The sequence below is a fragment of the Pan paniscus genome, chromosome 4 (assembly GCF_029289425.2).
Source record: "Pan paniscus chromosome 4, NHGRI_mPanPan1-v2.0_pri, whole genome shotgun sequence".
Classification (NCBI taxonomy): Eukaryota; Metazoa; Chordata; class Mammalia; order Primates; family Hominidae; genus Pan; species Pan paniscus.
Window position 1 is genome coordinate 69148719 of NC_073253.2, and position 12006 is coordinate 69160724.

Sequence of the window (12006 nt, forward strand, 5' to 3'; positions counted from 1 at the left end):
AAGACATTTACCAAAAGGAGTCCAACAAATATATTTTAAAATGTTCAACATCACTAATCATCGGGAAAATGAAAATCAAACTACAATGAGGTATCATCTCACTACAGTTGAAATGACTATTATCAAAAAGACAAAAAAATAGCAAATGCTGGAAAGGATGTGGAGAAAAGGAAGCTCATACACTGTTGGTGAGAATGTAAACTAATGTAGACCAGTATGGAGATTCCTCAAAAAAAACTACAAACAGCACTGCCATATGATCCAGCAATCCCACTACTGAGCATACATCCAAAGCAAAGGAAATCGGTATACTGAACAGATATCTGCATCCCTAAGTTTATTTGCAGCACTGTTCACAATAACCAAGATATGGAATCAGTCTAAGTGTCCATCAACAGATGAATGGATAAAGAAAACATGGTACATATACAAAATGGAGTACTATTCAGCCATAAAATAGAATGAAACCTTGTCACTGGAGAAACATGATGATCCTGGAGGATATTAAGTGAAATAAGCCAGAAACAAAAACATAAATACTACATGTTCTCACTCACATGCAGAAGCTTAAAAAGTTGATCTCATACAAGTAGAGTAGAATAAGGGTTACAAGAGACTGGAAAGAGTAGGGGAAGGGGAGGATAGGAAGAGATTGGTTAAAGGTTACAAAATTACAGCTAGATAAGAAGAATAAGTTCTAGTGTTCTATAGCATTGCAGGTGACTATAGTTAACAATAATTTAGTACATATTTTCAAATACCGAGAAGAGAAAATTTTGAATGTTCCCAACATGTTTGAGGTGATGAATATGCTAATTACCCTGATTTTATTACTATACATTGTATGTATCTAAACATCACTACATACCCCATAAATATGTACAATTATGTGACAATTTTTAAAAACGTAATATTAAAAATCACCCACATAAAGCATATGTTAATACTTCATTCCATTGTATGAGAGAATAACAACCCATTGTATCATTCTATCACATTGTGTTGATTCATTCATCAGCTAATGAACATTTGGTTTGTTCCTACTTTGACTAGTATGAGTAATGCTGCTATGAACATTCATGTACAAGTTTTTGCATTGATATATATTTTCAATTCTCTTTCATATATACTTAGGAATGGAATTGCAGGGTCTTATGGTAATTATACGTTTAATTTTTGAAGAACTCCCAACTATTTTCCAAAACAGCTGCACCATTTTTCATTTCCCCCAGTTACATATGATTGAAAATCAACTTCTCCACACCTTCATCAAAACTGTTTCTGTTCATCTTTTGGTTAAAGCTATTCTAATGGCTGTGAACTGGTATCTCATTGCAGGTTTGATTTGTATTTCCTAATGACTAATAACATTGAGCATTTTTTCACATGCTTATTAGTCATTTTCATATTTTTTCAAAGAACTATATATTTAGATACTCAAATTATTTGCTCATGGTTTAATTGAGTAATTTGGTTTTTTTATTTAGTTCCAAGCATTTTTTGTATATTCTGGGTGTAAGTTCCTCATTAGATATGTGATTTGGAAATATTTTCTCCCATTATATGAGTTGTATTTTCACTTTTTTGTTGGTGTCCTTTAAAGCACTAAAGTTTTTAATTCTGGTGGAGTTCAATATATTTATTTCTTCTTTTGTTGAATGTGCTTTTAATGTCGTATCTAAGAAGGCTTTGCCTTACTGGAGTTCACAAATATTTAGTCCTATATTGTCTTCTAAAAGTTCTATAGTTTCAGCTCTTAAATTTAGGTTCTATTATCTATTTTGATTAATTTTTTTGCATTATGTGAGAAAGGGGCCCAATTTCATTCATTTGCATTATAACCATTAGGTCATTACAGCACCATTCATTTAGGACTATTTTCCCCATTGAACTGTCTTGGCACCCTTGTTGAAAATCAATTGACCATAGATGTATGGGTTTATTTCTAGATGCATTTGTGTTCCATTGATCTATATGTCTGTCTATCCTCATGCCAGTACTACTACACTGTCTTGATTACCCTAATTTTGAAGTAAATTGTGTATCAGGAAGGTAATTCCTTGAACTTTGTCCTTCTTTCTCACGATTGTCTTGGCTGTTCTGGGTCTTTTGAATTTTAGAATTGTCTTGTGAATTTTTACCAAAAAAAGGCAGCTGAGATTTTGATAATGATTGTCTTGAATCTATAAATCAATTTGGGAAGTACTGCTATCTTAACAACACAAATTCTGCCAATCCGCTAATATGGAATGTCTTTCTATTCATTGAGATTTCACTTAATATCTTTCAACATTGTTTATACTTTTCAGTATATGAGTCTTAGACTTCTTTTGTTAAATAAATACCTGAGGATTTTATTCTTTGAGAGGCTATTATAAATGGAATTGTTTCTGTAATTTTATTTTTGGATTGTTCATTGCTATTTGTAGGGAAATACATTTGATTTTTGTTTGTTGATTTTGTTTCTGCAAGCAATTACTTTTGAACTTAGTATGCAACCTTTTAATAAAATTAAAATATACTTTCCCTGGTGGAAAAAATGGGAGAGTTAGTATGTATTGTTTCTTCTCATAGGGCAGGCCAGGCCTGTGCTAGTCACTATTAATTTCCACAACTACTATAAAAAAGCAATTAGCTCCATTTTCAAGTGAAGAAACCATTTCAGAAACTTAAAAGCTGTGTGTGTGTGTGTGTGTGTGTGTCTGTGTACTTTTACATTAACACAATTTTATTGGTAGAGAATTTACAAGTATTTATATTAGCCTTACTTTCTTTTCAGTATTCTAACATCACTTTACAACTTTCAAACTATCCTTGCTCCTCTTTGATAGAAAAATATTGTGTCCCTTGGTTAGAAGTGCCTGAGTAATTGGTCGAATTTTCTACTTTAAATCCAAATGTCTAATAGATCGCAAAAGCCTCCCATAGTGAACTGCTTCTTGATTCCCTCACAAATGAATGAGTCTATTTGTCTTTTTTTCAGATCTTTGTGATAGTTACAAAACTTAATATTTCAGCTCTGGTAAAGGTGGTGCCTTTCAGGTACATTTTGTCTTGTGAGTTAATGCCATAGAAGTACAAGGGAAACAGACATGTAAGTGGTCGATGACATTCTTGAGGATGTTTAGAGTTCCCTTGAGCCCCCACAACTATCAGAAGGGATGGGTGTACTGAAGGGTCATGAGAAGGGAAGGGCATTGGTGCTATTCCTTCTTCTACATGGAATTTTCCAGTGATATTCTGTAGAACTACACTACATGTTCTATGAAAGACAAGGTTATTTGGTCAAATGTACTTGGAGACTGACAATTTATATTTTTAAGGCTGTGACATGACCTGTAGAAAACGATTTTTATAATCTATGTAATACAGCATTACCAAACTGTTTGACAAAAAAACTACTTTTTTCACAGAATACATATTAATATCTCTTAGAATTTGGAAAAGCATTAGCATCTTGGAGAAGTTTTTTTTATCTATAACAAAATAACCTCTTAAATAGTTGATTTATGCTAAGCTAATTAATCTCTATGTGCCTCAATGTCCTCATTTGTAAAAGAGGTATAATAATTATATCTACATCATATGGTTGTAATAAATATAAGTTATTATTAGTAAAGCACTTAACCAAGTTAATATTTGTAAAGCACTTACTATTGCTTGGCTTATAGTAAATAGTATATAAGCATTTGTTAAATAAAATATATTTTAAATATTATAGTCAGTTATTAGTAAAACTATAATATTATTACAATTCCATTAAAATACTGCTGTTACTATTTTTTTATGAGCTCTCTATTAGAATTCCACTTAGAAAGAAGTGGACCTGGGATAGCATTTATTATATAATAACTTATTTCATAATCTGCTTCCAAACTTTGCACTGGCTTTGTAAGTCATAAAAAATTATAAATCCAGATTTTGTTGTATGTTGAAAGCCAAGAACAATTAAGTAAGTGGAATAGGAGAACCTAATAGAGCCAGAGAAGCTGAGTTTGGGCTTTCCAGCTTCCTTGCATGCCTCACCATGGACTAGGAAAAAAAAGCGGAGGTGTGGGGGATTCCTTCAAGTCATTTGTCTTGAGGCAAAAAGGTTTAGAAGAGGAATTCCTTTCATATAACTAAAGTAAATTTTAAAGATTTTCTACATCTATTGAATTCCTGAAAATTACTTTGTTTCTAGGTTTCATTTTCTGGCAGGAGAGCCCAGAGGAGAAGTCCTTGATAACTCTTTCGCTGGAGGAATATGTAAAACTGTCAAAAGCAGTAGGACAAGTAATCCATACCGTGTTCCGGCCAATCTGGAAAATGTCGGCTTTGAGGTATGACAGCCTAGCATGGTGGCCACTCCAACACCATCAGTGATTATAAGCTAAATTTCTCATGCAAAATTAGTGATGAATGAAGGGACAGAATAAAAAGGTGGTGAACCATTTTAATCACCTGTTATGTGTTTGTATTTTATCCATGCACACACAATGAAGCCAGTGTTATCAATTTACAGATGAAAAAACTAAGTCAAACAGCTAGCAAGAAGTGAATTCAAGATTCAGGGCCAGGTTTTCCTGATTCGAGTCCATGCTTTCTCCATTGAATATTCAGCTCTAAAATAGCTCCACACAGATAAACAGTTTGATTTCTTCAGAATTTTCTCCTCACCTAGGTAGTGCTCTTAGATAACCACGAAAAATAGACTTTTTTTTTTAAAGTGCCAGGCTCATAAGAAAAATCATGATGAGTCAGTCTAATGAGATAGTTCTGCTTACTTTTCTTCCTATTTTATTAGTTGGTTTGGTTTATTTGTTTCTTTTAGTAAATTATAATGAGCAGCATACTACCTACTCTCAGAATCTAATTCATGCTTTACACGTAAGTGCTCCATACTCGTTGCACTAAAGTGAGTAATCTGCTTCTTTTAAATTGTGATAAGAACAGAAAATACACGTTTTAATGGTGACGTTCATGCATAGAAATTTGACAAGCTAGAGAGAATTTCAGAGTTGTAATTATTTCTGAGAACCACTTTATGGGTAATATGAGTTCAGCAAAAACTCATTTAATCCTTCCTTTAAAAAGACCTTTATATACATATAAATACAGGCATTTTCCAATTCGATTCACTCAATTTAAAACCATCTAATATATACTGATAGGTGGGGAATGTCTTTGGGAACTAACCGTCAAATTTGAATACCTCTGGGAAGACTGATAATACTGCTCTTAAGATATATTGTATTTGAACAGGCTTTGTAGACAAAGCTAAAACTTAAACATTTATATGTAATATTGTTCTGATGGAAGTTGCTTTCCAGTTCCAAAACAACCAATCCACAAGTTTTCTTTCAAAATATGGTCATTTCACAAAAGGATATTGCCTGTATTTTCAGCAAACATCTATTTCATGTAGTTTTACAAGTAACAAAATAAAGGAAGTATATGAGACTGGAGCAAATTGAGGCTTAGATAACACTTCATACTCATATGATACTTTAGAGTCTTCAAAGTAGTTTCATTTATTGCTTTACTTGATTCCCGTAACAACCTCCCCAGAAAGGTAGAAAATTGTTTACATCTGCACTACTAACAGAAAATTTAGGCTTAGCCGGGTGTGGTGGCTCACATCTGTAATCCCAGCACTTTGAGAGGCCAAGGGGGTGCAGATCACTTGGGGGTCAGGAGTTCAAGACCAGTCTGGGCAACATGATGAAACCCTGTCTCTACTAAAAATACAAAACTTAGCTGGGCATAGTGGTGCACACCTGTAGTCCCAGCTACTCAGGAGTCTGAGGCATGAGAATTGCTTGAACCCAGGAGGTAGAGGCTGCAGTGAGCCGAGATCACGCCACTGCACTCCAGCCTGGGCGACAGAGTGAGACTCTCTCAAAAAAAAAAAAAAAAAAAGAAAAGAAAATTTAGGCTTATTGGAGTTAAACAACTCTCTCAGAGTTATACAGCAAATAAATGGCACAGAAAAATAAGAACTCCTGGCTTCTGGCTCTTATAGTCGGAGGCGGCCTATGTTAGATGAGACATTTGTAGTATATCAAGAAAGACATTAAAACTCCACGCAGTGGGTTAGAAGTCTGAGCACCTTCATAAACTATCAGTTAAAATGTATCCCCCGTGAAGTTAGACAATGATGTGCTGGACCCAGCTCTTTGAGTTCACAAGAGTCAACTGTTAACTTTTCAGGAATTTTGGAATCCCATTGTGAAACATAGATTTTGTTTTTTCTTTTTCAACTTTCATTTTAGATTCAGGGAATACATATGCAAGTTTGTCACCTGGCTTTATTGTGTGATGCTGAGGTTGGGGGTACAAATGATCCCTTTACCCAGGTACTGAGCAGAGTACCCAACAGTTTTTCGACTCTTGCCCCTCCCTCCCTTCCCCCTCTAGTAGACCCCAGTGTCTGTTGTTGCCATCTTTATGTCCATGAGTACCCGATGTTTAGCTCTCACTTATAAGTGAAAACATGTAGTATTTGTTTTTCTGTTCCTGTGTTAATTTGCTCAGGATAATGGTCTCCAGCTGTATCCATGTTGCAGCAAAGGACATGATTTCATTCTTTTTATGGCTGCTAGTATTCCATGGCACATATGTACCACATTATCTTTATCCAATCCACTGCTGATTGGCACCTAGGTTAATTCTATGTCTTTGCTATTGTGAATAGTACTGCGATAAACATGCAAGTGCATGTGTCTTTTTGGTAGAACAATTTGTTTTCTTTTGGATATGTACCCAGGAATGAGATTGCTGGGTCAAATGGTGGTTCTGTTTTAAGTTCTTTGAGAAATATCCAAACTGCTTTTCACAGTGGCTGAATTAATTTACATTCCCACCAACAGTGTATTAGCATTCCTTTTCTCCACAGCCTTGCCAACATCTGTTGTTTTTTTGACTTTTTAATACTAGTCATCCTGACTTGTGTGAGATGGCATCTCACTGTGGCTTTGATTTGCATTTCTCTGATGATTATTGATGATGCGCATTTTTTCATATATTTGTTGGTCAAAACACAGCCATTATTAAATATCAAATATATTATCTCACAGGTAAACACATTAAAAACAAAGGTTATAATTGCTCAAAATTGATCACTTTTCAATTATTTGGCTACATTTTACCATTATCCATGCTATTGGGGTTATTTACATCTATTGGATCTGTATTATGAAAATACTTCGTAATTTGCCACTGTGCATCTCTTCCCAATATTAATTCAGGGCATCACATAGGTAGCTTGAAATCAGCCATGGTAGGAATATATGCACAATGGAAAAGGAAAATGCTATAGCAAATCAGGGCTTTCTTCCTCTTCCCAGAGAGCTAGTTGTTAAACATTTACTAACAGATCACCAGGTTAACCCACAAAGCTTGATAACGCAAGCCTGGATAACAAGTTACATGAGGAAATACAGCCTGAAAATTCTTTTACAGCACATTAAACTCATTTCCTTATCAATGTAGCTCTAAGACTTGTCCAACCTTATGAAGCTACCTGAGCTAATCTTTAACTCTGCCATAGTGGTATGGCTGAAGTCATAGTGGTATGGCTGAAGTCATAGTGATATCGCTGAAGTCATAATGATATGGCTGAAGAAGGTCATAGTGGTATTTCTTCAAACAAAAATTTGGGAATGACTAGAGTCAAGGTCACGAGCTATTGGTTTTCTTTTAACTGATCTCTGTATAACTTCATTCTTTAGGCATGCTTTTAGCAGGCAGCTATGTAAACCTAAGCTATACCTTATTGAAAACAATAGAGGAGGAGAAATTCAGCAGGCATCTCACTTCCCTTCTTTTGTAGTATTGTAGCTTATGAAGATAGATGAAATAATTGGCTGGCTGGTACACAAAGATTAAAGAGACTCATGAAAGGAAGAGAAGGCAACTGGGCAGGGAGTTAGAAGACCTTAGAATAACTACAGGACAGATGATGGAATACAGACACCAGACACAGCATTTTAATCAAGACAAGTTAGGTTACACTGCAATATCAATACTAAGATGTCAGTGTCTTAAAACAGTGTCACTCATACTGTACGTTCTACTGATAATAGTCACTTAGAAAGCAAGGGACTTAAGGGATTCTGCTTTGACACATCCTGACTGGTGTGATGATGAATTGCAAAAAAAAAAAAAAGGGCGGGGGGGAGTGACATATTGCCCATCAACTCTTAAAGTGACAGATACCATTTATATTTATATTTTATTGGCCAAAGAGAGTGGGGAAATGCATGCTTTTTATGTACCCAGAAAGAGACTAGAGTAGTTGTAAACAGTGTAATGACTAACACAAAGGTCAATCAAGAGTTGATCAGCTTATATTGCAGCATTATTCACAATAGCAAAGACTTGGAACCAACCCAAATGTCCAACAATGATAGACTGGATTAAGAAAATGTGGCATATATACACCATGGAATACTAGGCAGCCATAAAAAGTGATGAGTTCATGTCCTTTGTAGGGACATGGATGAAATTGGAAATCATCATTCTCAGTAAACTATTGCAAGAACAGAAAACCAAACACCGCATATTCTCACTCATAAGTGGGAACTGAACGAGATCACATGGACACAGGAAGGGGAATATCACACTCTGGGGACTGTTATGGGGTGGTGGGAGGGGGGAGGGATAGCATCGGGAGATATACCTAATGCTAGATGATGAGTTAGTGGGTGCAGCGCACCAGCATGGCACATGTATACATATGTAACTAACCCGCACAATGTGCACATGTACCCTAAAACTTAAAAGTATATATATATAAAAAAAAAGAAATACAGAAAAACTGGAGAATCAAAAAAAAAAAAAAAAAAAGAGTTGATCAGCACTGGGAGCTTTGGTATCAGGCAATGGGAACCCAACCTCAGAAACTGTGATCCCGAAGTCAGACTCGTCTCTTGAAAAAGTATAAAACAAGGTGGGACTTGGTTATAAAGAACAAGCCCAGTTGTCAGAACTGAAAAGTATCTTAGTTAGACTGCACACTGCATCAAAATCACAGACATGCTAAAAATAACCTTCATTGTTTATCACCCTGTTAAGTCTCAGCTTAGGTGGCATTTCCTTGAGGGAGGGTTTCCTGATATTGCCTCTCAGGGTCTTATATTTCCTGTGGGATTCCACTGGTCACACAGTACTTACCTCATTAAGTGTTGGTGATTATCTGTCTCTCTAACTAAACTATTAACCCCTCAGTGCAGGAAATAACACTATTCTTTGTTCTCTAGCAAAATGTGTCCTCAATAAATACTGGCTGAGTGCATAAATAAATAAATCATCATTTCATTAGATATCCACAAGTCGCTCCAGTATTTCCTAAATTATATTTTATTTTACATGGATTTTTCTCCAGGTACAAACTGCAGAAGATGACTTGAAAACAGATTTCTACAAGGATTTAACTTCTCTTGGACACAATGAAAATCAACAAGGCTCATTCTCAAGTCAGGGGGGGAGCTCTTTCAGTGTACCAATTTTTTATTCCTCAAAGAGAAGTGAAAATATCAACCATAATTCTGCCTTCAAACAAGCCATTCAAGCCTCTCACAAAAAGGTATCAAAAATGGTTTCCAACCTTTTATTCTTTCTTGAAAATTAACAGTAATTCCAGTAATCATGCAATAAGAAGGGGAGAGTTTTGATATTGTACCAGTATGACTTCTAATACAGATTTAAGTAATTTTCCCATTTTTTGTTATATCTCACTTCAAAAGTTATAGAAATATTACGTATATTAATGGTTCCATTTTGCATGCATTTGACTGTTATTGTTATGTTTTTTATCTTCACTTTTTTTTCATATTGTTGTATGTGTGCTTCTTATAAACTCCATATAACAGAACTTTGGCCTTTCATGTAATATGACAATCTGTATTTTATATTTTTGTTATATTTTATATACATATTTGTATAGATGTATATATTTGTACACATATACAAATACATATATAAAATATAACAAAATGTGTATTTTGCTACATTTATGTAAACACACACACATTTACCTATCTCCATTTTTTTCCTCTTATATTCCTTTTCTTGAGATCCCTGTTCTCATTCAGTTGCCTTTTTTTTTTTTTTTTTTTTTATTCCTCATATAGGACACATGCAAGGTATATTCTCTAAATCTTTTGTATCTAACATTGCCTGCCTTTTCCCTGAGCAATAAATATAAAGAATATCCTGACTGTATCATAATCTTCTTCTCTTGATAGTAGATGTTATTCAACTGTCTTCTAATTTCCATTGCTGTATAAGAAAAATCACATTCAGAGCAAATTTTTTCATTTTCTTTTCCCTGCTTGAAAAGTTACAAATTTTTTTTGCACTTGAAACTTAGGGTATGTCTAAGTATTGGACTTTTCCTATTAATCTTGCCAGGGACTTAGAGAACCCTTTTAATATACAAAGCTACAGCTTCCCCTGTTAATCATTCTTCATATGTTCCTTTTTCTCCTATTATTTTCATTTTAAATCTCTTAGATATGTCTCACAGTGCTTAAATGATTTAGAAGACAGATTTCTATCTGAAATTTTTAGACATTTACAAAGATATTTTAAAATACTGTCTATTGCTCACTACAACCACCACTCTAAGTAGCATTTGCTCTTTCCCAAGAGATGAATGCGGAGAATGAGCCCTGAATCATGGAACTAGAGAGGGAGGAGATAGAGGTACCAATGTTAGAGTTAATGAGATCAGCAACTGGAGGCCACCATATTACGGTTGCTCCTACTTTTATCGTATTGCTCTTCTACTTTTATTTAGTCAACCATTTATGCACTTATACAAATATAAGACCTAAAGCACTGTGTGGATAATTTTCCCAAGTATTTCATTTATCCTCAAAAAAATTCTAAGAGATTATCAGAGTCAATATTTAAACATCATTTTGCAGATGAATAGATTGAAATTCATATATGCATTTTTAATTCAATGAACATTTATCAAATACCTACCATGAGTCAGGCACTAACTGAAGTCCAAGAAGCTAAGTGACTTCCAGTGATCTTACAGTAAATAAATGCTAGAGTTGGGAACTGAAATCAGTTTGTCTTATTTTTGCTTACTTTTCTTATTCATTGTATTACACTTCAAGATATTTGACTCTTTATTCATTCATTTATTTATTCATAATTTTAGCAAAATACAGAAAGAACACAGTTCTGGTGACATGGACATGTAAAAATGACAATGAAATAGATTCATTTTATGTATAAATTATATATATAATATATATATTATATATATATATAATTTAGTTTAGAATGGACTGTGGGTCCTATAGTGCCCTCCAAACTTAACAAATTATCTTTGTAAGACAAGATAGTATCAGAATTTCTTGTAAGTAAAAATACACATCTCTAGCACTTTCCCTTAATCTACTAATTCAGAATACCTGGGATTGGGCATGGGAATATGGCCTTTTTTAGTTTTAGCTCCCTAGCTCAGTATAATATAGCATGCAGGATTGGAAATAACTGCTTATAAACATAGTCAATGATGAAGGGAGATAAATAGACATGTTTGTATGAGACATAGGTACAGTCCTATGTCTTGCTTCACGTATGTGATTTATATGTATTTCAAACATGCTAGAGAACATTTGTAAAACCCTTATATGTAGATAAACAGCTATTGTTTGATCTCCTAATAGTCTGTCCCAAAGTGAAAAAATTTAGAGCTATTCACAATATCAGGTTGGAACATATTAAACTACTGTTATTCAACCATTTTTGATTTACAAAATTGTTAGCCTCGCCAGGGACGGTGGCTCATGCCTGTAATCCTAGCACTTTGGGAGGCCAAGATGGGCGGATTGCCTGAGCTCAGGAGTTCAAGACCAGCCTGGGAAACATGGTGAAACTTCATATCTACTAAAATACAAAAAGTTAGCCGGGCGTGGCAGTGTGCGCCTGTGATCCCAGCTACTCAGGAGGCTGAGACAGGAGAATCACTTGAACCCGGGAGGCGGAGGTTGCAGTTAGCGG

General features: G+C 34.7%; 1 protein-coding gene across 1 annotated transcript in view; it reads left to right on the forward strand.

Moving 5' to 3' along the window:
- C6 (complement C6) overlaps positions 1-12006 on the forward strand; it is a 121122-nt gene that overhangs the window by 72712 nt on the left and 36404 nt on the right. Inside the window, exons 6-7 of the mRNA XM_003810976.5 lie at positions 4184-4322; positions 9368-9568. Coding sequence (XP_003811024.4) covers positions 4184-4322; positions 9368-9568 — 340 coding nt within the window. The remainder of the gene's footprint in view (positions 1-4183; positions 4323-9367; positions 9569-12006) is intronic.